The 27,936-nt window shown below is 39.2% G+C and overlaps 1 protein-coding gene across 1 annotated transcript in view; it reads left to right on the top strand.

Annotated features, from left to right (window-relative positions):
* The window catches only part of HYDIN (HYDIN axonemal central pair apparatus protein), a 490,708-nt gene that overhangs the window by 116,256 nt on the left and 346,516 nt on the right, over positions 1-27,936 (top strand). The window contains exons 6-7 of the mRNA XM_064383265.1: positions 9,933-10,132; positions 20,526-20,650. Coding sequence (XP_064239335.1) covers positions 9,933-10,132; positions 20,526-20,650 — 325 coding nt within the window. The remainder of the gene's footprint in view (positions 1-9,932; positions 10,133-20,525; positions 20,651-27,936) is intronic.

The raw sequence follows: 27,936 nt of genomic DNA on the forward strand, positions 1-27,936 counted from the left end.
AGAAAGGGTGCAGTTAAGTATTTGTGGAGTGAGATAAGTAAGTAAAAGTTAATCTAAGAAAATATAAAGAAGTTTCTTTGACTTGAGATTGACCTACAGATGATAAGAGAATGTAAAAAGGGCTCAAATATCTTTTTGTATCATGAATATATTAGATGTTAACTTTCTTCCTTGTCATTTCAATTAAGATGACTAGGAAGTCTTCTCTAAGAAGTTTCTCTTTCTTTTGTTTCATATTTCCAGATAGTCATATCAATACCTTTTAGCTTTATGGACTTCATAAATATAATTTGATAATAAGGCTAACAAGGATTTTAGGAAATTTTTTTTTTAATTCTGTAAACTTTTTTTTCTGTGATCAGTTGACAAAGAAATTTCTTTATGAAAAACTCTTGATAGTATAGTAGCTAGAGACGATATTAAAAATGAATAATATTCTTTCATTTACTCTCTACCAGCACCAGTTTTCTGAGCCAGATCCAATGGAGAATAGAACAAGCTTTGGCCTTCATGGAGCTTACATTTCACAGTGAATCAACAAACAAACAAATATGTATAATTTAATGCCAGAAATTGACATAGTAGAGGGTAGGGAATGATAAGGGCTCTGTTTTCTTTCAAAAGTAAGGCCAAGGAATACTTCTCTGATACATGGATCAAGGGGAGACTCCTCTGGTGACATCTGGGCAGAGAACTAATATAAGCCATGCAAATATCTGAGGGAAGGGCTGTCTAGGAGCAGGAACAGCAAGTGCAAAGGCCCTGTGGCAGAAACAAGCTTGACAGCAGGCTCAAGAAAGTACAAGAAGGTCAGTGGGGCTGGAACAGAGAAAGCTGTTGGAAACATGGTAGGAAATGAGATTGCAGAAGGTGAGCTCATGAAGGATCTTAGAAGCCATGCAAAGCAGGATAGGAAGCAACCACAAAGTACTTAAAATATTTTTATTATGGAAGGCTTTATTTTCCTCATATGCAACAGTAGAAAGAACAGCATAATGAACTGTCATCAGCCAGCTTTTCAAATCTCAGCACATGACCAGTCTGGCTTCATCTGTCCTGCCCCTTCCCCTAGTCGATTTTGAAGCAAGTCCCATACAGCATGTAATTTCATCTGTAAATATTTCATTATTTTTCTCTAAAAGATAAGGGCCTTTTTAAAAATTAGCAAAACCACAATACCATGATCGTGCCTAAAAAAGCACGGTCACTCCTTAATGTCATCACATATCCAGTTGATAGTTTGGATCTTGATTTTTAAAAACCAGCTTTAAAAATGTTGATTAAAAAAAACAACAACATTGTATACTAAGTGCAACAATGGTTCACAATTAAGAAAAAGTGTTTTTTTTAATTGGTTTTCTTAAATCAGGATCCAAACAAGATTTGCTCATTATTTCCATCACTTCCTTTAGAATGGCCCCTTTCCCCCTTTGCCTGTAACTGATAGATCTGTAGCCTTGATTAGATTCGTTTAATTTTTTCTTTTTTCTTTTTGGTCAAGAATCCAATAAAGATCATTCCCTGCATCACCGAGGGTTAAGTTTCAAATTCCATAATTTATTTTGCACTTACTGGTTGGAATTATTCTAAAAACAACAACAACAACAGAACCAAAACTTTCTCTCACCAGCTTTTCAGCTACCCTGAGTTACAGTCCATTCCGGAAAGATGGGAGAAATGCTTGATCCTCTCCTTTTCTCCAGCCTAATGGGTTGTGATTAGGAATGACACAATCCGACTTGCATTTTAGGACCACTCTGGCTGCTGAGTAGAGACTAGACTGAAGCGGGGGCACGTGAGGCGTCACAGCTGGTGGCCTCCCCTTGACATTCAGTTTCTCTTTCCTCGCTGGTAAGAGAACCACAATTTAAAAAATTAATTTTTAATTGATGAATAAAAATTATATATATTTGTGGTGCTCAACATGACATTTCAATAGATATGCACACTGTGGAATGGCTAAGTCAAGCTAATTAATATATACATTACCTCACATGCTTGTCATTTTTTTGTAGTGAGAACATTTAAAATCTACTTTCTTAGCATTTTCAATTTTACAATACATTGTTATTATGTTATATAGTAGATCTCCTGAACAACTTCTCCCTGTCTAACTGAAATTTTGTACCCTCTGACAATTTAGGTACTAAACTGTATTTTTCAAAATATGACAACAATGAAAAGTGATTGTTTTATTGTTGTGCTATTCTAGCTCAGCCCACAGGTCAGCAGTTGAGATTATGTTCTTCTTTCTTTCTTCTTTTCTTCTCCTTTTTTCTTTTCTTTTCTTTTCCTTCCTTCCTTTCTCTTTCTTTCTTTTCCTTCCTTCCTTCCTTTCCCTCCCTCCCTTCCTTCCTTCCTCTCTCTTACCCTCCCTCCCTCCCTCTCTCTCTCTTTCTCTCTTTTTTCTTTCTTTCTTTTTCTTTCTTACAAGTTGAGGACCATCCTCTTGTTCTGCTACCCAGGCTGTAGCACAGTGGTGGGATCATGGCTCACTGCAGCCTCGAATTCCTGGGCTTCAGTGATCCTTCTGCCTCAGCATCCCCGCATTCCCCAGCCCCAGCTCCTGGGAATCACCGTTCTACTCTCTGCTTCTATGTGTTTGACTGTATTAGATTCCACATATAATTGAAATCATGCAGTATTTGTATCTCTATGCCTGGCTTATTTTACTTAGCATAATTGCCTCCAGGTTCATGCATGTTGTCACAAATGATGGAATTTCCTTCTAAGATTACACAGTATTCCATTGTGTGTATATACCACATTTTTTTTTGACAGTCTCACTCTGTTGCCCAGGCTGGAGTGCAGTGGCACAATCTCAGCTCACTGCAGCCTCCACCTCCCAGGCTCAAGCAATCCTACCTCAGCCTCCCTAGTAACTGGGATTACAGGTGCCCACCACCATGCCCAGCTAATTTTTCACATTTTTTTTATTTTTAGTAGAGATGGGGTTTCTCCATGTTGGCCAGGCTGGTCTCAAACTCCTGAGCTCAAGTGATCTGCCCATCTTAGCCTCCCAAAGTTCTGGGATTATAGGTGTGAGCCAGTGTGCCGCGCCCACATTTTCTTTATCAGTTCATCCATTGATGGACACTTGGGTTGATTCCACATGTTGGCTATCATGAATAATGCTGCAGTGAACTTGGGGGTCAGGTAGCTCTTCCACATACTGATTTCATTTCCTTTGGAGATCATATGGTAGTTCTATTTTTAATTTTTTGAGCAACTGCCATACTGTCTTCCATACTGGCTGTACTAATTTACATCCCCATCATCAGTGTACCGGGAGAACCACAAATTTTGATTGGACTCTGCTGCCTGAAATAAGAGATTTCATTTCCCAGCCTCCTTCACAGCTGTATGTAAGTATTAGCCAATGAGATGTGAATAGGGCTCCAAGGCACCTGCTTGAGGAGAGCTGACATAGCAGGAGGTACCCTGTCCTTTCTGCCTTCCTCCTCCTGCCCTGCAGCTTGGCTGTGAAAGCATTGTGTCCCAGGAATCACTCTGCTCCACAGGGTGACATCAAGGATGGGAGCTGCGTGCTAGAATGGCAGAGGAGGAATTTAGGAATTTGGGTCTCTGATGACACTGTTGAGCCACCCTACTGACCTGGCCTGCCTACCTCTGGACTTCTCATGCCAGTTAGATGGCGATCATTAAAAAATCTGGAGACAACAGATGCTGGAGAGGATGTGGAGAAACAGGAACACTTTTACACTGTTAGTGGGAGTGTAAATTAGTTCAGCCTTTGTGGAAGACAGTGTGGAGATTCCTCAAGGATCTAGAAATAGAAATTCCATTTGACCCAGCAATCCCATTACTGGGTATATATCCAAAGGATTATAAATCGCTCTACTATAAGGACACATGCACATGAATGTTCATTGCAGCACTGTTTACAATAGCAAAGACCTGGAACCAACCCAAATGCCCATTGATGATAGACTGGACAGGGAAAATGTGGCACATATACACCATGGAATACTATGCAGCCATAAAAAATGATGAGTTTGTGTCCTTTGTAGGGACGTGGATGAACCTGGAAACCATCATTCTCAGCAAACTGACACAAGAATAGAAAATCAAACACCACATGTTCTTACTCGTAGGTGGGTGTTGAACAATGAGAACACATGGACACAGGGAAGGGAGCATCACACGGGTCTGTCGGGGTGAAATAGGGGCGGGACAGTGGGGGGTGGGGAGTTGGGGAGAGATAGCATGGGGAGAAATGCCAGATATAGGTGAAGGGGAGGAAGGTAGCAAATCACACTGCCATGTGTGTACCTATGCAACAATCTTGCATGTTCTTCACATGTACCCCAAAACCTAAAATGCAATAAAAAAAAAGAGATAAACTTCTACCTAGTATAAACTCCTCTTATTTTTGCTGTTTTTCCTGTTATAACATAGCTGACCGATCCCTGATGCATACAGGGGCCATACTTTAGTAGTTCAGGTAAAAGATAAGGAAAGTTTGGATGAGGTTGGTGACAGCGATGGTGATGAAAAGTAGGAGGAGTAAAGATGTATACTTTCTTTCTTTCTTTTTTTTTTTTTTGAGACAGCGTTTCACTCTTGTTGCCCAGACTATAGTGCAATGGTGCAATCTCAGCTCCCTGCATGATCCCGCCTCCTGGGCTCAAGTGATTCTCCTGCCTCAGCCTCCTGAGTAGCTGAGATTACAGGTGCCTGCCACCACACCCAGCTAATTTTTTGTATTTTTAGTAGAGATGGGGATTCTCCACGTTGGCCAGGCTGGTCTCGAACTCCTGACCCGAGGCAATCCACCTGCCTCAGCCTCCTAAAATGCTGGGATTACAGACGTGAGCCACTGCACCCGGCAAGATGTATACTTTTATTGTACAGCTGCCAGGATTTACTGATGGCTTGATGAAGGGTACGAGAAAGAAATGCACCTAGTTTGAACAGTAGGATTTTGGCTAACAAATGGTCAAATGGTGGTGTCATTTACGGAGATAGGGAACAGAGGACAAAAAGCAGGTTTGTGAGGCTGGGTGTTCAGTTCATAACTGAAGTGACAGCTTAAGTCTGCAGGCCACCAGAGCCTCCCAGCTCATAATATTTGAATTAATTATAAGCCAGCAGAGCAATATATAATGATGTATAGTCTAGTATAGTCTTATTAAATGCATTACTTCAGAGATTGAAATACATTTAAAGGGACTTATTTAAAGAAATTTGTACTCTTTTATAGATGTAGGGACTTATTTAAAGAACTTTATACTCTTTTATGGATGTATGAATTGATTATGAAAAAATTTATAATTCCCCTGCCTCATTTGGGAACTTGAAAAGGTTGGAAAACATCTCTCTCAATATTTGAATTAGGCTCCTAAACTATTTTCAGCTGCCTTTAATTCCTTCTAGAACAAGGCAGCCGATATGTGAATATAGAATAAAATGAGACAAACACTTCAGTGTGTCCTCTTATCCTGGATTCAGCAGCATCTTTTGTTCTAGCTCTCAATGCTCAGTTAACGCTCAGTCTACATGTGCCAGGGGCTTTCGGTTTATAATTCCCAACAAAACATGTGCTGGCTGGATTTGATCTAAGAAAAAGCAAAAATAGTACTTATCTCTTTAGGATTCTGTAGTAATCAGACAAGGCTGTTGTATTGTTGAGTTCTGTGGGGTTTTCTGAGATCAAGTGTGCTTAGTGCAATTTGTACTTCCTCATGTCTGGATATAATAAGTTTTGAGTCTGGTATTACCATCTGGAAACTAGAATCAATTGCAGAGCTTAGAGTCTAACAACTTAATTTTTTTATTTTTATTTTTATTTTATTTATTTGAGACAGAGTCTCACTCTGTTGCCCAGGCTGGAGTGCAATGGTGCGATCTCGGCTCACTGCAGTGTCTGTTTCCCGGGTTCAAACGATTCTCTGCCTCGGCTTCCTGAGTAGCTGAGACCACAGGTGTGGGCCACCATGCCCAGCTAATTTTTGTAGAGATTGGGTTTTGCCATGTTGGCCAGGCTGGTCTTGAACTCCTGACCTCAAGTGATCCACCTGCCTCGGCCTCCCAAAGTGCTGGGATTACAGATGTGAGCCACCATGCCCAGCCATTTAAAAAATATATTTTAAATAAAAAGAAATTTTGGGGGGACACAGTAGTTATATATATTTATGGGGTACATGAGATATTTTGATATAAGCATTCCATGTGAAGTAAGCACCTCATGGAGAATGGGGTATCCATCCCCTCAAGCATTTATCCTTTGAGTTACTCACAATCCAGTTATATTCTTTAAGTGATTTATAAATATACTAGCAACTCAATTTTAATCAATTTCATGAATACTATTTATTCCTTTTTATGACTCACTCCTGACTTAGGACTTTTATGTTTACAATTCCCCTTGCCAGGAGCACTGTATTCCTAGATCTCACCCACCTAGCTAGCTCCTTTTGCTGTTCAGGTCCCCATCCAAAGGTCACCTCCTTAGTTGTTCTAACCTAAATCAAAATCAGCCCCATCCAATATTACCACTTTACCATGCTTTATTTTCTTCAAAGCTCTCATCACTTTCTGAAATTATCTTGTTCTATTATTATTATCCTTATCAGTATATAGATGGTTAGATGGCTCCCTACCAACGGGAGTAAGCATATGTTGAATTTTTTCTATATGCCTTACACAGATTGTACTTAATACAAAAGTTTGATAAGGACAGCTAATATTTATTGCATACTTACTGCTTGCTAAATGCTAGGTTAAGTACTTACCCACGCAAGTCCCTATCTTTGTCATCTCATGCCTGGGCTACAACAGTAGCTTCCTAGCTGGTCTCCCTTTTCCCACTGCAGTCTGTGGCCCACATCGCAGCCAGTGCTTCAGTGCTTTTTCTAAAATGTAACTCAGGTTACTCCATGATCAGCTTTCAGCCTCGGGAATGACTTCAGCCCTCTCAGTTCCTCTCAATGGTTTATAAAATCTGCGGGATCTGGCCCCCACCACCTCTTGGCCGTGTGTCTAACCACTCTCTTTCCCTTGCTCCTCTCTGACCACAGGTTCCAAATCACACTTCCCCCAGACAGCCATCCATCCACATGGCTTCCTTTGTCACTCATGTCTCTGCTGAAGTGTCACCTCCTCACAGAGGCCTTTCCTGAGCCCCCACCCCATGTAAAAGAGCTCTCCAGTCTCTCTGTCTTCATATCATGATTTATTTTCCCTTCACTCATCACTACCCAATGTTCCATGACTGACTCTCCTTCCTTCAGCAAGTATTTGTTGAGTAGTTGCTAAGGACTAGGCTCTGTTCTAGGTTCTGGGTATACAGAAGGCAAGAAGGCAGGCAAATCCCCCTTGACATGGAAATAAGGGGGAAACATGCTATACTCACTAAGGAGGTAGAATATATGATACACTAGATGGTTCTGGGCAAGACTAAAGCTGGACCGAAGGCAAGGGAGTGATGGTGCAGGAGAGGGAGAGTTCTACTGAAAATCGGGCGGTCAGGGAAGGCCTCAGGGAGGCAGTGGATCACTGTGCTAAGCACTGAAGAGGTGAGGGAGTGAGCACCATGAATAAATAGAGGGAAGGAGAGGACACCATGTGTGAAGGCTCAGAAGGGGAAGCCTGTGGCTGCAGGAGGAGCCCAGGGAGAGGAGGAGATACAGCCAGAGAAATGACGAGGACACCAGGCCACAGGACCCTCACAAGCATGCCAGCCTCAGCCTAGGTGCTTTTCAACAGAGCAGCAGCCTGAGCCAACTTACATTTTTACTGGATCCCTTTGGCCCTTGGGTGGAAAATAGACTTTAGGAGAGCAAGGATTGAAATAGAAAGTCCTGTTAGCCTGGGAAAGATTGGAGTGGCTAGGACCAGGGTGGCAGGGGTAGAGGTGGTGAGCAGTGATTGCAGTTCGGATATATTTTGAAGGTAGATCCTATGGGTTGTATCAAGAAATTGAGAAAAACAGAGCCCAAAAGGATGCCTCATTTCAGGGTTCTAAAGCCAGACCACTGGAGAGATGCAGATGCCAGTACTGAGACCAGGAGTGTACTGAGACCAGGAGGGTACTGAGACCAGGAGGGTACTGAGACCAGGAGGCTGCAAGGGCATGGGGCTGGGGTGGAGAGAAGGTCAGATATCAGCTGGCTTTGTGGAACCTTTGTGGGTACTAGAAAAAGGTTCCCCCTCTGGGCTGAAACTGTTCTGCCTCCATTCCTGGCCCTCTGCAGGAACTCTTTATGTACAGTTGCAGGCAGTGACATTTATTAGGGGCTTTGGTTTGGGATATAAGTTTATATCCAATGAGATGCTGACTGCGCAGCTGGTTATGAGCTTGGCGCTCAAGGGAACAGATAGAACCACAGGCGTAAAGCCTATTTGTGAGCATTCCTGGCAGTTTTAGCTTTATATTTATTTATATGTGAGTTGCATTGTGCATTACATATCCCTTATTCATCTGTTCATTGTCTCCTCCGCCCTGATGTGAGCTGCAGGAGGACCATGACCATGCCTGCATTTCCTGATTGGTTGCGTTCCTAGACCTAACACAGTCCCGTGCTGGCACCTGGGCACTTAATGAACACAGCTGAATGAATAAGCTGGGGATGCCACTGCTTCACGCTTGTTCTGTGGCTTCATGAAGTTGAGTATGTGGCCAGCCCTATATGCCAATTTGTATGCCAGATGGTCCCATTCTTATTCTATGCCCAAAGCCCAAAAAGAGCTTTTTAAAAACCTCCACCACTCACTACCATTTATCGCATGGTTACCAAAAGGAAATTTATGTTGAAAATGGCTTTTCATTAATCAAGATTGCCTTGCAGCTAAAACCCACATTAAAATGATGAGAAAACTTAAAATGAAGGACAATAAAGCTGGTTTAGATATCAAGTACTTTTTATGGTGACCTCTGTTAACTTTTTCTTTGCTGTATTGCAGGCAAGTATTCTATTTCTATCTTATGAGATGACATAAAGAGTGACTTATTCAGCATTTCTGTTGCATTTAGACTCATAACTAGGGAAGAGAGATGCCTAGGGCCTCAGTATTTTTATTTGGAAAGGTCAGAAATGGCTTTGTGCAAGAGGTGAGGTTTCAACTGACTTCTGTATTAGTTATCTGTTGCTGTATAATTACAAACAATCCCACATTTAGTGGCTTACAATAATAAGTACTTATTGCTCACAAGACTGTGGTTCAGCTGAGTGGTTTTTCTGGTCTTGGCTTGGCCCACTTGTGCATCAGGTAGGCAGCCCTGCTCACTGTGGCTGGGTTCACTCATGTATCTGGGGATCAGCTGGCTGTAGGCTGCTCTAGCATGGTCTTGGTTGGAGCATCCACGTGCACATCTGGCAGCAGGCTGGAACAGGCTTGTTTACATGCCAGTGGCAGGGTTCCAAGAGCAAGACTGGACATGCCCAAAGCTTCTTGAAGTCTCAGCTTGAAACTGGCATAGCATAACTTCTGCCACCTTGTATTGCTCAAAGCAAATGGAGTAGAGGCTCCTTTCTTGATGGAGGAGCTGTGAAGTCACATTGCAAACAGTATGGGCAGAAAGAGGCCATTAATTCAAAACATCATTCTAACACATAGGCTTGAAGGAGAACTAGGGTTTGGAAGGAGGACCTGAGGGAACAGTTATGAATCTCCTTGGATCTACAGGAGAAACAGGCTTGTCCTGCCACTGCCCCTGATCCTACCGCCCTATTTTCTGGGAAACACGAAGCATAGCTTCTCTGCCAGCTGTAGGTTTTAACACAAGATCTGTTCTCTCTCTCTCAGAAAAGACAATCTCATTGAAAGTACTTCTGTAATTGTCTTAAGTTTTCATAGAAATACACTAGAAGTTGTTTTGCAAAATGCCTCGCATATAACCCTTTTTCTTGCACAGTTATCTTGATCATGTTGCTTTTTCCACAAATAATGATCATACCCTTCCCTTGTAGGATTATGCCCATATGTTGACCTGTGTTACTGAAAGAGAAAAGTTTATTGTACCCATCAAAGCTAGAGGTGCACGAGCCATTCTCGATTTTCCTGACAAGCTGAATTTTTCCACTTGCGCTGTCAAATACAGCACCCAGAAGATTCTGCTGGTACGAAACATCGGCAACAAAAATGCCGTATTTCACATCAAAACTTGTAGGTATGCATGCCTTTGACTCTTGTGTTTGATTGATTATAGCTAAATCTAGTCAGCTCAAGTGATTTGCTACAATAACATTGGGGGTGGAACTGCTTGTTACAGTCTTCAGTTGCAAAGCTGGGAGACCTCACTGATGAAGGATACACTTCCTCTTCATCCTCAGAGGAAACTAAAATTCAATGTTTATTATCTCATATCCATATTACACTAAATCCTCTTACCTGTTTGGTTTTTCAAAATGCTGGATGAAAGTGCTTCTTTCAATACAGAGAGTGGCCCATGGGAATATAGAAATAAGTTTGTTTGGATCAAGAATTTTATAACTGGCTTGATCAGTTTCCTGTTGCCATTGTAACAAATTGCCACAAACTCAGAGGCTTAAAACAACACAAATTTATTATCTTACATTTCAGTGGATCAGAAGTTGCACGGGGCTAAAATCAAAGTAAGAGCAAGGCTGCATTCCTTTCTGGAGGCTTAAGGGGAGAATACATTTCTTTGCCTTTTCCAGTTTCTAGGGGATGTCCACATTCCTTGGCTCATGGCCCTCAGTTTTCTCATCTGAAAAATGGGGAAAAGTATACTGGCCACTTCATGAGGTTGTTGGGATAATCAAAGAAACTGCTGGTACATAGCAAGTGCCGTAGAATCAGTATTGGCTCTTTTCCTTTTCCTTCAGATGAACTATGGTCAGGGTGGTTGACAGAATGATGGCTCTGAAGATATGTCCATATCCTAATCCCCAGAACTGTGTCATGGTGCATGGCAAAGGGGAATTAATATTGCAGGTATAATTAAAGTTACTGATCAGCTAATGTTAAAATCGGGAGATAATCCTGGGTTCACAGGATGAGCCCAATGTAAAAGCCCAATGTAACCAACAAAGGCTTTTACAAATAGAAGAGGGAAGCGGAAGACTTGAGAGTGATGAGATGTGAGAGAGACTAACCTGCTGTTGCTGGCTTTGGAGAATGAGAAAACTGAGGGATAGAGAGGTTGTATCATTTCCTCAAGAGCACAGAGCTAGTAAGTGATAGAGTTGGATTTTAATCTGAGTATTTGTAGACTAGCCACAGTGTAGACACCATGGGACAGTATAAAGCAGGGGTCTCCAAACCCCGGGCCATGGAGTGGTACCAGTCCAGTGCATGGCCTGTTAGGAATCAGGCTGCACAGCAGGAGGTGAGGGGCGGACAAGGGAGCAAAGCTTCATCTGTATTTATAGCTCCTCCCCATCGCTTGCATTACCACCTAAGCTCTGCCTCCTGTCAGATCAGCCGCAGCATTAGATTCTCATAGGAGCGCATACTCTATTGTGAACTGCATGTAAACGATCTAGATTGTGTGCTCCTTAAGAGAATCTAATGCCGAGTGATCTGTCACTGTCTCCCATCACCCTCAGATGGGACTGTCTAGTTGCAGGAAAACAAGCTCAGGGCTCCCACTGATCTACATTATGGTGAGTTGTATAATTATTTCACTATATATTACAATGTAATAAGATAGAAATAACATGTGCAATAAATGTAACGCACTTGAATCATCCTGAAACCATCCACCCCACCCCTGATCTGTGGAAAACTTGCCTGGCATGAAACTCGTTCCTGGTGCCAAAAAGGTTGGGGACCGCTGGTATAAAGAATGATGAGACAACCCCATCTCCCAAGGACCTCTCTCATAAGATGGAAAAGAAGAATTTGTTTTGGGGCATGAGTGCAAGTGGCAGACCAGTGGGGTCTTACAAAGAACAATCAGCGTGGGAAGACAGGAAGCGGGATCAAGTTCTTTTCTATGACTTTTTAAAAAGTAGTGTGAACTGGATTTAAGTTCTCTTTCAGAAGGGCTTTATCTGTGGCATCCTTTGCTGGCTTAATGAACTCATTTGTCCAGAAGGGATTGGAATTTGCTTCCACCTGGTTCCCAAAAGTTAGGCTACTATGGGGTACTCTTTTGGTAATTTCCTGCCTTAGGAGTCCCTGGACTGATGGCTCATATGCAAATCCCATGGTTTCATAAGACACAAGTTCAAGTTATGAATGTCCTAAAGAAACTTTGTTTCTTTAATTCGAAACTCAGACTTTTTTTTTTTTTTTTTTTTTTTTTTGCTGGTGGGAGAATGTTTGGGGAGTCCTTCACATTTCTCAGGTTTATAGAGGAATCTGGTACCAGTTCCCTAACTTAACCATTGTGAGGCCTTGTCTCCTGCTTGAGCAGGGCTGTTGAAAAACCAGGCTTCTGGGCTACTGGGAACACACTGCAGACCTATCATTAGCTCCATGGCTTACTGCTGTGGTTCTTAGGTTCCTCTTTGTTTTAGAATCATATGAGTTTTTCTTATTTTTGTGCATGCTCAGTTATGCATTTAATTACATTATATTTTAGCCAGTCTTTCTAGGTGTCTTCTGGTGGGCAATTTTTCAAGTGACCCACTTTGCCATACTGTAGCGAGCAGCATTGTCATATTGCCAGTTGAGGACAGATCCTTTGGGAGGGAATGTGTGTTTATTTCTCCAAGTATTCTAGGAGAATCACTGTCTCTGAATTATTTCATGTTAGATCCACATTTCTGTCTGATATCCTATTTCTCCTGGTTTAAAACTACCTTTAAAATTTCTTATAGCACAAGACTACTGTAAAGTCTCTGTTTTTGTCAATCTGGGAAAAAAAAAAGTCTATTTGTCCTTCATTTTTGAAAGATATATTTTTCGCCATGTAGAATTCTGGGCCAACGATTATGTGTAGGTTTTCCCCCCAGTACTTTAAATATGTCACTCGGCTGTCCTTTGACTTACGTTTTTCTAATGAGAAGTCTGCTGTAGTTCTTATCCTTGTTCCTCTGTATGTAGTTGTCTCTTTTGCTTGGGCTGCTTCCATGATTTATTTGGTTTTTGCAGTTTGGAAATAATGTATCTAGGTATAAGTTTTGTTTATGTTTTCCTTTTTGTTTTAAGGATTTTGTTTTGCTCTTGCTTGGTTTGGGTTTTAATCTTGCTTGAGGTTCTCTGAGCTTTCTGAATCTTTCATCATCTTTTGGAAAATCTCAGGTATTACATCTCCAAATATTTTTTTTGTTCCATCCTCTTTCACTTTTTCTTCTGTTTGTAGGAAATTCCTGCCTACCACAGGTGAAAGCCACGGTCTAAACAGTGTGTACATGTCCCATCTCCCTTGGGAGGAATGGGTCTATCTTTAGATTTCAGGCTATTTGCTGTGCTACCTCAGCTCTCTAACGAGCACAAGAAATTTGTGATTTTGTTATTTATCTCACTTTTTCTCATTATTAGGGTAAAGCAAACATTCTTTCCAGCTTTCTGCATCCTAGGTAGAAGCAAGATTCTCAACCACTTTAAATAAATCAACCACTAAAGACAAAGGAAAAGTTCTTTTGGAAACCAGTGTCTCCTGATGTTTATAAATGCTTTACAGGTCTTGTTTGTCATCTCATGGCACACCCTACACATTTTGATGGAGGGAGAAAAAAGCAGGTTGTTCAACTAGCTTACCATGAGTTAGAGATAACCCATCTTGGCCAGGCATGGTAGCTTATGCCTGCAATTTCAGCACTTTGGGAGGCCAAGGTGAATAGAGCACTTGAGCCTAGGAGTTTGAGACCAGGCTGGGCCACATGGTAAAACCCCTTCTCTACAAAAAATAAAATGATCTGTGTGTAGTGGTCCATACCTGTAGTTCCAGCTACTTGGGAGGACAAGGTAAGAGGATTGGTTGAGCCCAGGAGGTCGAGGTTGCAGTGAGCCATGATCACGCCACTACACTCCAGCCTGGGTGACAGAGAGAGACCCTGTCTCAAAAAAAAGAAAGAAAAGAAAAGAAAATAACCCATCTTTTTCAATGGAAAAAAAATGGTTTCCTACAACCACTATTCACGATCCCATTAAAAACTGTTACACTGTTATTTTTTCTATGAAAAAAAGAATCCACTTAAGGTGGAAATGCAAGTGAAGGGACATGTCTTCCTGGACTGAAATAATGTCCAACTGGAAATTGTTTGGGTGAATTTGAAAAAAAAACACCCCAAAATGGCAATTTCTTATATATTTGATTCTTGTAAATGTGAAGCAAAAATCACTTCACAGATTTAATAGTGTGAAGTTGCAAAATAATCTAAAACCTTTCTATCCATCTACCTATGAATATGAATTATCATGTTTTCCTAATATAGAAACAATTCTAAGGTATAACGAGAGGCAACTCAGGGACTGGCCAGGAATCGTCAACAGTAGACATGCCGGCTCAGCATTCCCATTTTACAATGAAGGGAGTAAAGCCTGAGAAGTTAAATGACTTACCCAAGGTCCCCCAGTAAGTTAACATCAAAACCTGGATTCATGCAAACATGGGCCATTTCTGTGCTTGTTTGCTCTCAGGTCCATGTCTCACCATTCCCCAGCAATGCCCAGTGTCACTGTGGGGCTTGATGAGCCTTCCTAGCCTCCTGGCTCAGCTAGATTCCCCTAGGTTTGACTAGTCAGGAGCACTAGCAGGAGGCTGGAGAGTAGGAAGAAGGAAGACGCCTCCCGCCTCTTTGTCTTCAGCAGAGTTCCCAGCTGCCACTGCATCTCCTCCATGGTTCTAGCCACTGTCAGGCCAACCTAACAGTGGCTAGAACCCTGTCACCTGGCAGAAGTTAAAACCATGGCAGGCCAGCCTGATGGTGGCTAGAACCTGGGGATCTGATAACACTTCCTCCTCTCCTTTTGATAACACTTTTTGATCTGATAACACTTCCTCATATCCTGGGGATCTGATAACACTTCCTCCTCTCCTTTTGATAACACTTTTTGATCTGATAACACTTCCTCATATCCTGGGGATCTGATAACACTTCCTCCTCTCCTTTTGCTTCCAGCCCAGAGGTGGAAATAGCTTACCACTGTTAGGAATCTCAGAGCTGTCTCATCATCTTCAGTTGGGTTTCTCGCTTCTCCCATCTTCTGTGTAACCAAGTGTCTCAAATTCCCTGTTTGCAAATATTTTTGTTTTCCTATTTAGATTCTTCATGAAATAAGAGCTTTATGTTTTTTCCACAAAATGCCTGTTTTTCAACCACCATTGATTCTGTGAGTTGCCTCAAGTCCTTCCAGTCAGTCCATTTTCTGCTTAAATTAGCCACAGATGGCTTCTGTTGTTTGCAACTGAGAACACTGATGGCTTCAATGAGAAAGAATGTGGTTGAATTTGTGGTCACAGCATATTGAATTAGAGTCTCCAAGGAAATGCCCTGACAAGGATCCATTCTAAAAACCACACAGACGATTCCATTCCTAGACAGTGTTCTTCAGTTAATATGGTTGTTAATAGACATGGTAGAGCAGTGGATACAGTCTGAGAATTTGGAGTGAAAAGCCCGTGGTCCTGCCACTTTTAGTGTAAATATACAGCTAGAAATAATGTCCAACAGGAAATTGCTTTAAAAAAACAGATAATACTTTTCTCATTGAAGTAATGATTTAATTCATGGTTAAGTTTATAAAAATGCTTAGGTTCATATAAATCACAAAAACTTAAGACTTTCTTTGCATGTCTGTTACCCTTATTTGAATGTGAGCTTCTCAAAGGCAAGGATTGTAGCTAATTCTTTTCATTTGTATGTCCCCAGCATCTAACTGTCTAGAATAAATAAGCGCCCAATAAATGTTTATAAGATGCCCAACCAACAATATATCACAAAGGCAAAACTACAACTATAAACCTCTATAATAAAATAAAATTGAAAACATTCTCCAAGTACTATAAAATAAGCATAATGTTTTTACACTAATAAAAGAAGCTGCAATGTGCTATAAAATGTACAGAGAACAGAAACAATTATTGTTAAATTTAACCTAAAACCCTAGTAGGTATCAGAATAACTTTGATGATTAAAGTAGGATTAACATTGAAAGGTGAAATAGAGAGGATGAAGAAGCAATTTCAAAATCTAAAAAACTCAAGTAAGGAATTAAATAATAAAGATCGTCTGAAGAATAAATACTAATATTATATTCAATGTTTAATATTGTAGGACCAATATTTAGTCTTCTGCTAAAATATTGAATCATTTGGATGGTTTTAGTTCATAAGAAGAGCTCATAATTGATTGAACAGAAACTCAGATCTTTTTCATGGCTCATGGTTTTTCACAAAACCAAACTCCCTCCATAATTAAGTATTTGGTATTAATCAAGACATGATATCAAAACCAAATATTTTGATAGACTGAACCATCCTTATACCCTTAGAGAACAACCCTTTTCCTTCTTTGCAAGAGCATTTTCTAATACTTGATATTTTCTAGCCTGTTCAGCCTGTCTGCCTTTTAGTAAAATGAAGTACAAAATCAAATTATAGACATTGTGTAAGCTCCAGAACTTAACACACTCTACTCAATTAACATCTGATTTATTAAGAAAGCTTAGGCAGCTCTAAGTAGCAATGGCAATCCTAGGTGATTATAACTACTGAAGAAGTTCATTGTAATCTAAACCCAATGATTAGCACAAAGGCAAAGTAACCCCCAGCACTCCGTGGAACTTGGATTCCTGGAGGTTGTGCAGATGGGATGATAAGTGTCACTTTCTCTGTAAAAATTTTAAATAGTTTAGGTTCTACAATGTAATATTCAATTCATTTTAAAACTGTTCTTTTGCTACCAATAAATATTTGGAAATAAAATGAAAGCACAGTGCAGGAAGAAAAATATTAGGAAGTAGGGAGGCAAAGGATAGAAGAAAATATTGTGGTGTAGCTCCCCAAGCCAGGGAACTGGGCTCGGTTCTCACTTCTTTAGATTCTTACTGAGGCCGTAAGGAAGGAAAGAACTCTGAGACTGGGAGACTCACCTTCACTTCCCATGAGGCACAGATTCCTGAACTGGTGTAGGTCTGCTCCTTCTCGTTCCACCACGATGTCATAAAGAGTGATGACCGATTACAAATATTTCTATTTACCTTTAAGAGTTTATTGCAGTTCAATTCAGCAGTCTCTTCTGTGAGGTTCCTGTGAGTGAAGAACTGTGTAGAGGGTGATGAGTGACACAAAGATGAATTTAACCACATGGCTTCCATGTTCAGGGTGGTTTGGGGTAGACAGAAAGAACAGGGACTTCCCTCTCAGCACCACCACTACTAAATTGGGCAACTTTGGGCAAGTTGCCTGCCCTTGTGAGCATCTATGTTCCCATGTCTGAAATGCAAATAACAATATGGACTTTCTCAGGGGTGTGTGAGGATTAGAATTGGCATATGTAAAGCACCCAGTGTAGGACCCAGCATAGAATATGTGCCCATGATACTGTATTTCCCTTCCCTTTCTTCTCGAGAGTTTGTAGCTATTGAGAGAGGCACACATGAAAACTAACTCAAGTACAAAGTAAACCACTGTAAAAACTAAAAGGGAAGTTATAGTCTCTGAGAGGAAAGAGATACTATTTACAAAAGGGAGAATCAGGAAAGATTCTATATAAGAGGTGACTTTGAATCTGGGCTGTGAGAGGTGGCTTCAGAAGGAGTATGGCATGTGGGAAACGGCAAATCATCTGATGTGATCCTAGCAGTTCTGATTGTCTATGTGGGGGCCACAATCTGGCGGGAAGGGAGAGCAGGTGCAGTGCTGGGGGAGGTTGTGGGTGAAGAGTCTAAAGCCCGCCTCCCATCCCACCCCAGCACTGACTTGGAACATAACAGGTGTATAGGATATTTGGACAGATGTATGTGTGTAATGAAAATGCAAAAACCTGTTGGGAACAGATTGTGTGGGACCTGAAATGCCTCAGAGTTTGAACTTGATTGCACAGATGATGAGGACCGCCGAAGGTGTTTGAACAAGAGATTGATGTGTTGTGACCTGTGTGTGTTTTTTACACTCTCTGTAGAACAGTGTGAAGCAGTGAGGGGAGAATTATAAAAGCTTGAACTCATTGAAACACTCAAACACATCCACAGATTCATCACACAGCATCTAGAGGTTGCCAGTGGTGGAGATAAAAATAGCCATAACAAAAAGAATAATAAACACTTGTATAGCATTTCCTATGTCCCAGACATTATTCTGAGCACTTGACCTATATCGACCCCTTTAGTCCTTGCTATAACCATATGAAGTAGGTGCTGTCATTACCCTCCTTTTACAGCTGAGGAAACTGAGGGTTAAGTGACTGGCCCAAGGTCATGGCCAAGCTGGATTTTGAACTCATTTAGTTGGTTCTAGAGGTCAGGCTAGCAACCACTGCTCCAGGGTGCCTCTACAGCAATGCCTGGGGTTCCCTGGTGGATTGGTGCCACAGGTATGGGGACAGGACACAGAAAGGAAGCAAGGAAAATCAAGAAGTAAAAGGAGAGGGGATCCACTTATCTGTGGGGTGTAAAAATCAAAACAGTTGAACTTGTGGACATAGAGAGTAGAAGAATGGTTAATGGAGGCTGGGAAGGGTGGGGGGGTTGGGTGGGGAGGTGGGGGAAGGTTAATGGGTATTAAAAAATAGCTATAAAAAATGAATAAGACCTATTTGATAGCACAACAAGGTGACTATAGTCAATAACTTAATTGTACATTTAAAAATAACTAAGAGTATAATTGGATTGTTTGTAACACAAAAGATAAATGCTTGAGGATGGATACCCCATTCTCTATGATGGGATTATTTCACATTGCATGCCTGTATCAAAACATCTCATGTACATCATAAATATATACACCTACTATGCACCCACAAAAGATAAAAAAATTTAAAAAAGAGAAGTGATCAAATAGCACCAGAGAAAATAACCAATTACTTATAATAAGAAACACCTGAGGTCCTGTAGTAATACTCTCAGATGCCACCCAGTGCTACCCTTGCCATAAACTCTATATCCTTATAGCAGAAAGCTTAGATTTTCTGAAATTGAGTTCCTCATCTAAGGTAAGGAATGACAACTCTAAGAACTGTTGTGATTGAAGTAAATAATCAGAAACAGCCCGGTCTGCCAGATACATTACACAACACATTACTTTGAAAAACTAGCAATTTAAAGAAGTGAAATGGACCATGAAAATAATTAAATGAGCTGGGTTTCCTATTTAGGAGGAACTCTCTTAAGTTATTTAAGGTATTTCACCATCAGATCCAGCTTCTCTCTTACTATTCACTTCTAAAACAATTAAACTATTTCCTGTTTCCAAATCAACCCTCACTCCCCACAATGTCTGCATCCCAAATTATGTTTTCAAGACATGGAATTTGTCCTGAGTTTGCCTTTTCAAATGCACTCTCCACTCTCCACCCTTCTTCAGTTTGGTCCATCCCTGGGTGCTTTACAAATGCCTAGGAGTTCGAACACAATCTGTTCCCAACAGGTTTTTGCATTTTCATTACACACATACATCTATCCAAATATCCTATACACCTGTCATGTTCCACATCAGTGCTGGGGTGGGATGACAGTCACCCTAACTTGAGTGCCTGAGCCCAGCAGGGATACTCTATGAATGGTAAAAGAAGGGCTGAACAGAAAGGACACAAGTTCTATGTCCTGGGTCAACAGCCCTCGACTCCCATTTCTGGCTCTGGTTGTGTTCATCCATTGAGGGTCTGGTAGGCAATGAGATGGGAGGCGATGTAAGGTCAGGATATATCTTCCCCATTGTCTTTCCTGGGAGACCACCTGGGTTGCTGTCTCCCCTGGCTACATCTCCTTGCTTTCCATAAGGCAGCCTTCTCTTAGGCCCCTCCTTCTGGGTTTCAAAACCATGCCTTCCCCATGGCTCTTTGGTGGCAGCACTAATGTTACCAGCTGGGCTGTTGCATCATCTTCTATAGTTCCTCTACACCACTCCCATCCTTTTAAAATAGACCCTTTGTTAATCTGTCCTGAATTATCCTAAGGCGAGTGAGGGTCCCATCCCTTTCCTTTTGAGTCTCTGATATATTTTCCCACTATGATGCCCTCTCTCCTCTGAATTCTCACAAAACTCAGTTTTTATCCCTTTGAAGGCACTGATCTTTTGAAAATGACAATATTTGCATACATATTTTAAGCCTGTTCCTTAACAGCAAATCTCCATGTTTGAGGACAAAGGCTAGATTTTATTCATTTGCAGTCACCCTAACTTGAGTGCCTGAGCCCAGCAGAATCCTCAAGGAATGTTAAAAGGAGGGCTGAATGGCAAAGACACAAACAAGAATGTTGTTGCATCATTTAACTTGGCCTTATGCTTGCTAATCTAATACTGTCATTTTAACATTAAAACTAAGGTTCTTTCACATTAGGGAGTCAAAGTCTACTTCACTTCTAGATCATGAAATTGTAGCTCTGGGTCTGAGCTGTCTGCAAACTTAGAACTCCCATCTCCTCTCCTCCCCTTCTCACACTAGTCAGAAATATGCTCTGATGATGTGCCTCTCTGTGTGTTTCAGGCCTTTCTCTGTAGAACCAGCTGTTGGAACTCTTAATGTGGGAGAGTCCATGCAACTGGAAGTGGAGTTTGAGCCACAGAATGTGGGCGATCACAGTGGAAGACTTATTGTATGTTATGACACAGGTATGTGTTAATCTTTGTTAAAAGTTCTGCATGTTAAGAAACATCAGATGAGTATGTTGTCACTCCTAAGAGGGAGCCAAGCTACGAGGATGCAAAGGCGTAAGAATGATACAATGGATTTTGCAGACTTGGGGAAGAGGGTGAGAGGAGGGTGAGGGGTAAAAGACTACACATTGGGTGCTGTATACACTGTATGCACTCTGATGGGTACACCAGAATCTCAGAAATCACCCTAAAGGACTTATTCATGTAACCAAACACCACCTGTTCCCCCAAAAAACTATTGAAATTAAAAATAAATAAATAATAATAAAATAAATTTTAAAAAATATAAAAAGAAACATCAGATGGGAAATATGATAAAGCTGAATAGGAAATGGTTATTTTGTCTGTATTCTAAGCTAAGATCCACAAGATAAAAAACCAATGAATGCCTCCAGTAGAAATGACGCGAAGTCAGATAGAAATCTCACCTACCTGGTGTCCCCAGTGCTTAAAAGCCTGAGGAACACAGGGCTCAGGAAGGAACCCATCTCCAGAAGCCACACTGGTGGATTGAGGTTGTCTGTATATTAAAATCTGTAGGTAATTTAATGCCCCATGGGTTTTCCATTTGATTTATTGTGATATTTGTCTAGCATTTTAAAAATGTAAACCCCAATTCAGAATGTTCTTGTATGTGCCCACTAGTCTATATAAGATCCAGTTACTTTAATCCTTAAAACATGTGGATGTCTTATGTAACATCTTACACGAATATAGGTCTCTGTTGCCACTAGCATTTTCTTGAAGGCCACACCCTCCGTAATCATGAAAATTACACATTGTTGTTGCAAATAGTCAATTTATGGTCATGTAGATGGCATGTACATTATGCAGTCTCCAACGCTGGCTTTCAGATGAATATTTTACATTGCCGTTTATTATTTTATGATTTTTCTCATTTCCTTCTCCCTTCTGTTTTACTCATTCATGTTGATTGACCCAGATTATCTGCAGAAGGGCATTGTAGGGAGAAAACAGAAGCACACAGCCGGGGAAAGAGTAAGCTAAGATCCACAAGATAAAGAACCCATGGAAATGATATGGAGTCAGATAGAGATGCTTGAAAGCCTGAGGAATACAGGGCTCAGGAAAGAACCCATCCCGAGAAGTCACACTGGTAGATTGAAGTTAGCTGTGTATAGATAGAAACTTGAAGGTACACCCAGAGAAGGAGCAGCACAAGACATTTAGGCTACAGTTCAGAGTTGCTGGCTTTGTGGAAGCGTATCTGAGCAGGATGACTCAAGCCCTTGCCTTAGGACCCATGGTTAAGTGGCCCTGGCTCCACATTGCCCAGCAGGACAACACACAGCCAATGAAGTAGTCTATGTGTTTTATCTATTAGCGTTAGCTACACTTCACTGGCTTTTAGCAAGAGAAGCTAGCTTAAGCAAAAGGGAGAACGTTTGACCCATGTAACCAAAGGGTAGAACAGTCTGTTTAAAAGCATAGCTTATAACACATTGGGACATCAGTTTTCCAAGGTAGTTGTCCCCGGTTCCAACCAGCAAGGCATGAGAGTTCTAGTTGCTCCACATCCTTCACATATAGCGCTGTTTTGTTAATTTTGGATATACTAGTGGTATAAAGTGATGTCTAACAGGTTTTAATTTTCATTTCCCTAATGATTAATAATGTTGGGTGCCTTCTCAGGAGCTTGCTGGACATTCATATATCTTTTTTAAGTGTCCGCTCATGACCTTTCTTCACTTATTCTTTTGTTATTAATTTGTAAATATTTCTTATTAGTATTCTAAATACTAGTCATCTGTCAGATATATGTATTATTAATATTTTCTCCAAGTCTGTAGCTTGCCTTCGTTTCTGTGATAATATTTCTTAATAAGCAGCAGTTTTGAATTTTGATGAAATCCATGTTATCAATTTTCTTTTCTTTTAAGATTAACTCTTTTTGCCTCCATCCTAGGAAATCTTTGCCTTCTCCAAGATCATGAATATATTTTCCCATGTTTACTTCTGAAAATGTTATAGTTTTGGCTTCTGGGCTTAGGTTAATGCCCCATCTTTGATATAATATTTGTGTGTGTGTGTGATGTAGAGGCTGTGTGTCATTTTTCCCCCATATGCATTATTTGCTCTTTTCCATCTTGTTCTGGAATACAGAATAGTTACTCTGTTTTTCCATTATTTAATATGTTATTATGCTGTTATTCATTCCTTTTTTTCCTCTATGTTTTTAATTTCTTTTTCTTTGTAGACTGATCTGGATACTTTCTTCTTATCCATTATCCCATTCAATTATCCCCTCTTCAGTGAAGTCTCACCTGCTGAGTTTTAATTTTTTAATTATTATGATTGTTTCATTTCTGGAAGTTTTATTTGGTTCTTATCAAATCTGACTGCTCTCCCTCCCCTCCTTATTTTTCCAGTTTTTCTTTGATTTCTTAAATATATTAACTGTGGTTATTAATATTTTGTATCTGATAATGCAAATAAATTAAGTCTACTGTTTAGTATGCTGTTTATTGTTTCTGCTGGTTTTCAACCAGGGTATCTTATGTCTTTTTGTGTTTTGTAATTTTTGGATTTGGAATTCCAACTCTGGGCAGGCCCTAGACTTTATTGGCTGTCCTAGGCACATAATGCAATCACTAAAGCAGAAGTTTGAAGGTTCACAAAAGCCACTAGGGCAAAGGCCAGCCTTGGCACTAGACTATTTCTTGGTATGCTTGTCTTCACTTTGATGTCCTCATTGTCCCATCAGGTTAGTGATGAATTTAAAAGTAGTTGTAAAAATACTTTCTCAGCTGAGTGCAGTGGCTCACGCCTGTAATTCCAACATTTTAAGAGGCAACAACAGGAGGATTGCTTGAGCCCAGAGGTTTGAGACCAGCCTGGACAACACAGCCAGACTTCGTCTTTACAAAAATAAACAAAAATTAGCTGGGTATGGTGGCGCATGCTTATAGTCCCAGCTACTTGGGAAGCTGAGGTGAGAGGATTGCTTGAGCCTGGGAGTCGAGACTGTGGTGATTCTGCCCACTGTACTCCAGCCTGGATAACAGAGTGAGAGTCTGTCTCAATCAATCAATCAATCAAATAAATAAAAATATTTTCTCAAATATTTCGATGAAGTCCCTAGTTTCATTGGCTGCCTGAAAGTGACTCCAGTTTATGCCTTTTTTCACATTGGTCATTATTATTTATAGACCAGTTCCTTCTTTCCTACTACTTTATAGACCTTTCTCTACATCATAATATAAACATTGTTTATCCTTCCATGCATTTGGTTTTCTTTATTTTCTCTCATCGTAGTTTTCTGTGTAGAAGTCTTGAATATTTTCATTAGATCTAATCCTATTCAAGTCCCTTCTTCACTTGTTCTTTTATTATTAATTTGTAAGCATTCAGTGGTTTTTGATGTTAGTATAAGTAGTTTTTTATTATATTTTTATTGAGGTATAATTTAAATATAAGATACACGGAGTGTAAATATACAGTTTGATAAGATTTGACAAGTGTAACTACCTATGTACCCATTGCCCAATTCAAGAGACAGAACATCTACTGCCTCATGCTGATTCCCAGGCAACCCCTCCATCCCCCACACAGAGGCTCTGATGTCTATCACCCTATGTTAGTTTTCCTTCTTCTTGGACTTAAAATAAACGTACTCATACAGTGTATACTCTTTTGTGTCTTGTTTCTTTCACTCAACGTAATGTTTTTGAGATTTATCCATGTCCTTGTGTCTGGCAGTAACTCCCTTTTTATTGCTAAGAAGCATTCTACTATATGGTTGCACATAATTTATTCATTCTTTTATTAATGCAAATTTGGATTTTTGAAGTTTTGGGCCATTATGAATAAAGGTTTAATAACCATTCTTGTACACATCATATGTGTGTGCATTTATGTATATGTGTGCAGATATACATATGTTTAATTTCTCTTGGGTAAATATTTAAAAGTAGAATTTCTGAGTCATAGAGTCATTATATGCTTAACTTGGTAAGAAACTTCCAAATGGTTTTCTAAAGTAGTTGAACCATTTTATTTATATTCCCACCAGCAATGAATGTATGAAACTCCATATTGTCATCAACTCTTGGTCATGTCATTCTTTTAATTTTAGCCATTCTACTCGGTATAAAGTGGCGTCTTATTTTGGTTTTAATTTGCATTTTTCTAACAACTAATGATGTTGAGTGTCTTTTCATGTGCTTTTGTCCATTTGATGTCTTTTTCTCTGAAGTACATGTTTAAGTCTTTTGCCTATTCTTTATGGGGTATTTTATCATTTTATTATTGACTTCTGAACAGTTTTATGCCAAAATTTTAAGATTTTAGATTAAATGGAAAAGTTTATCAAAAAAGTTGAACAGAATCAATAATTAAAAACCTGCCCCCCTTTTAAAAAGTTAGGTAGTTTTAAAAAATACATTCTTTATATAAGTCTTTCAGAAATAATTATTGTGAACATTTTCTCATGGTCAGTGGATTGCCTTTTTAATTTTCTTGATGTCTTTTCATTACCAGAACAATTTAATTTTGATGAAGTACAATTTATCAATTTTAATTTTATAGCTAGTGTGGTATTTCTTCCTAAGCCTATTTTCTAAATTTGTGTGGCATTATTGAACTACAGTTGAATTTTGTATGCTGAGCTTTTATCTACAGATCTTGCTAAATTTACTTCTGACTTATATGTAGATGATTTTGGATTTTGTGTATACACAATCAGGTCATCTGCAAATAATAATAGTTTTTATTTTTTTTCAAACCTTATGCTCTTCATTTCTTATTCTTTGTTCCACAGGCTAGACATTTAGTACGCTATTCATTGGAAGTAATGATAGCAAATATCTTTCTCTTGTTCGCAGTCTCAAAAGAGAAGTGCTCAGTGTTTCATCATTTAGTGTGACATTCGCTATAGGTTTTTAGTGGGTGCTCTATCAGGTTAAAAAAATTTCCTTCTATCTCTAGGTTTCTAAGACTTTTCACCTTGAATGGATGTTTAATTTTATCAAATATTCTGCATTTGTTGACATGATTGTACATTATTTCACCTTTATTCTTCTAATGCGATGATTGATTTTGAAATGCTAAATTCCTGCTGTGTTCTGGGATAAACTCAAGTTTTGTATATTATAATTTTAATAAATCATTGAATTATATTTGCTAATATTCAAGAGTTTGGTATCCAAATTCATGAGAAAGATTGACCTGTAATTTTCTGTTCATGTAATGCCCTTGTCAGAACAAAACAAATTGGTCTCATAAAACAAGTTGGGAATTGTTCTCTCCTTTTAATTCTCTATAGAAATTCTTTTAAAGATTCATGTTATTTCTTCCTTAAATAATTGAAAATTTTATTCTTCAAGCCATTTGTTTAACCTCATTTTTTAAAAGGTGGACAGGTTTTTAATTATTGATTCTGTTAAACTTTTTCAATAAACTTTTCCATTTAATCTAAAATCTTAAGATTTTGGCATAAAATTGTTCAGAACATTTCCTAATCTTTGTTTGCTATAAGATCCTTGGTGATTATTGATAATTTGTATCCTCCTCTTTTTTTTTTCTTGATTTATAGTTTCAGGGCTCTGTCGGTTTTCTCAGTTTATTCAAAGAACCACCTCTTAGTAGATTATCTTTAGTGTTCACTTCTGAATTTCATTGATTTCTGCTCTTTTTTTAAATCCTACTTTCTTTAGGTTTGATTTGTTATGATTTTTCTAGATCTTAACAGGGATGCTTAGAGTGTTGATTTTCAAACTTTTTAAATAAATACATGCATTTAAGACAATACATTTCCTCTAAAATTGACTTGATCTTCAGTCTATATGTTTCTACATATTTTTTTCTTAACACTTGATTGAAAATATTTTAGAATTTACATTTTTATTTATTTTTTGACCCATGGGCTATTTAGGAATGTGTTGATGAATATTCAAACATTAGGGAATTTTCTAGGTTTCTTGGTTATTGATTTATTGCTTAATCCTATCAGAGACAGAAAACAAGTTCTATATGATTTCAGGCCTTGAAATGAGTTGAGGCTTACATTACAAACCAAAATATATCCCATTTTGGTAAATGTTCCCTGTGTACTCGAAAAGGGTACACCTTCCATGAACGTCAATTAGGTCAAATTTGTTAATAATAATGCCATTCAATCTATATCTTTACTAATCTTTTGTCTCTTTATCAGTCATTGGAAGATGTAATTAAAATCCACAATTAGACTTAGGTGTTTCTCTTTTTTTGATGCTAACAATTTTCATTTTATGTATTTTGAGGCCATGATACTTGGTGTATACACATGTAGGATTATTATAACTTCCTAATTAACCATTTTATCATTATAAAATGTCTCTTAATCTTCAGTAAGATTTATGACACTAAAGTCTACTCAATCTGATATTTATACAACATAGAAGTTTTCTTTTGATTAGTGTGGACATAGTACAATCTGTTCATCCTTTTACTTTCAACCCTCCTCACATTTAAAGTATGACGTTTGGAAGCATCACCAATGAGGCTGATTATTAAATCTGGTCTGAAAATCTTTGTCTTTTAATTGTACTAGTCATTCATTTTATGTTAAATGCAATTATGGATATATTTGAACCTCCCGTTTGACTATTAAGCAATTGTTGCCACTATGGTAAAATTATTACCTAAATTTCAGCCAAAAATCATTGTGTTACTGGTACTGATAGTGGATGAAACTGAAGAAACATGTGCCTGCTAATAAACGTGGTCAGTGATATTTTTTTCTGTTTGGATCTCCATATCTTTGTTGATTTTGCTTACATCCTACATCTTATATCCTTGTTTATTTTGCTTATGTTAGTTGCTAAAACTAAGTATCAGAATGAATGTTGCCTTAGAATTACATTTGGGTCACTATGTCACAAGATTTTAAGTCAGAAGTTTTTGAAAGAATGAAGCATAGTCAACCCTTATACTCTTATTAAAATAATTGTTGGTAAGCATATTGTTTATTTCATCTGATCTCATTGTGGGTATTTTTAGTCATGTGACACATGGCATAATTTATAAATAAACAACTCTACATATGTTGGGGTATAATTTCAAAAAATGCTGTTTGGTTGGGTTTTGAGTTCAGCTTATTTAGAGTGCTTATAGATCAATAGAATCAAAACTTGAGTGACACCTTCAGTGATAACCTCATCCAGCCCTTAGATTTTACAGATAGGGAAACTGAAGCCCTAAGGAATTAAGTGGCTCACCCAAGGCCCCAGAACTCTTTAGAA

Source organism: Aotus nancymaae, unplaced genomic scaffold (genome assembly GCF_030222135.1).
Source record: "Aotus nancymaae isolate 86718 unplaced genomic scaffold, 86718_ANA_hifiasm-v0.15.2.pri h1tg000030l, whole genome shotgun sequence".
Classification (NCBI taxonomy): domain Eukaryota; kingdom Metazoa; phylum Chordata; class Mammalia; order Primates; family Aotidae; genus Aotus; species Aotus nancymaae.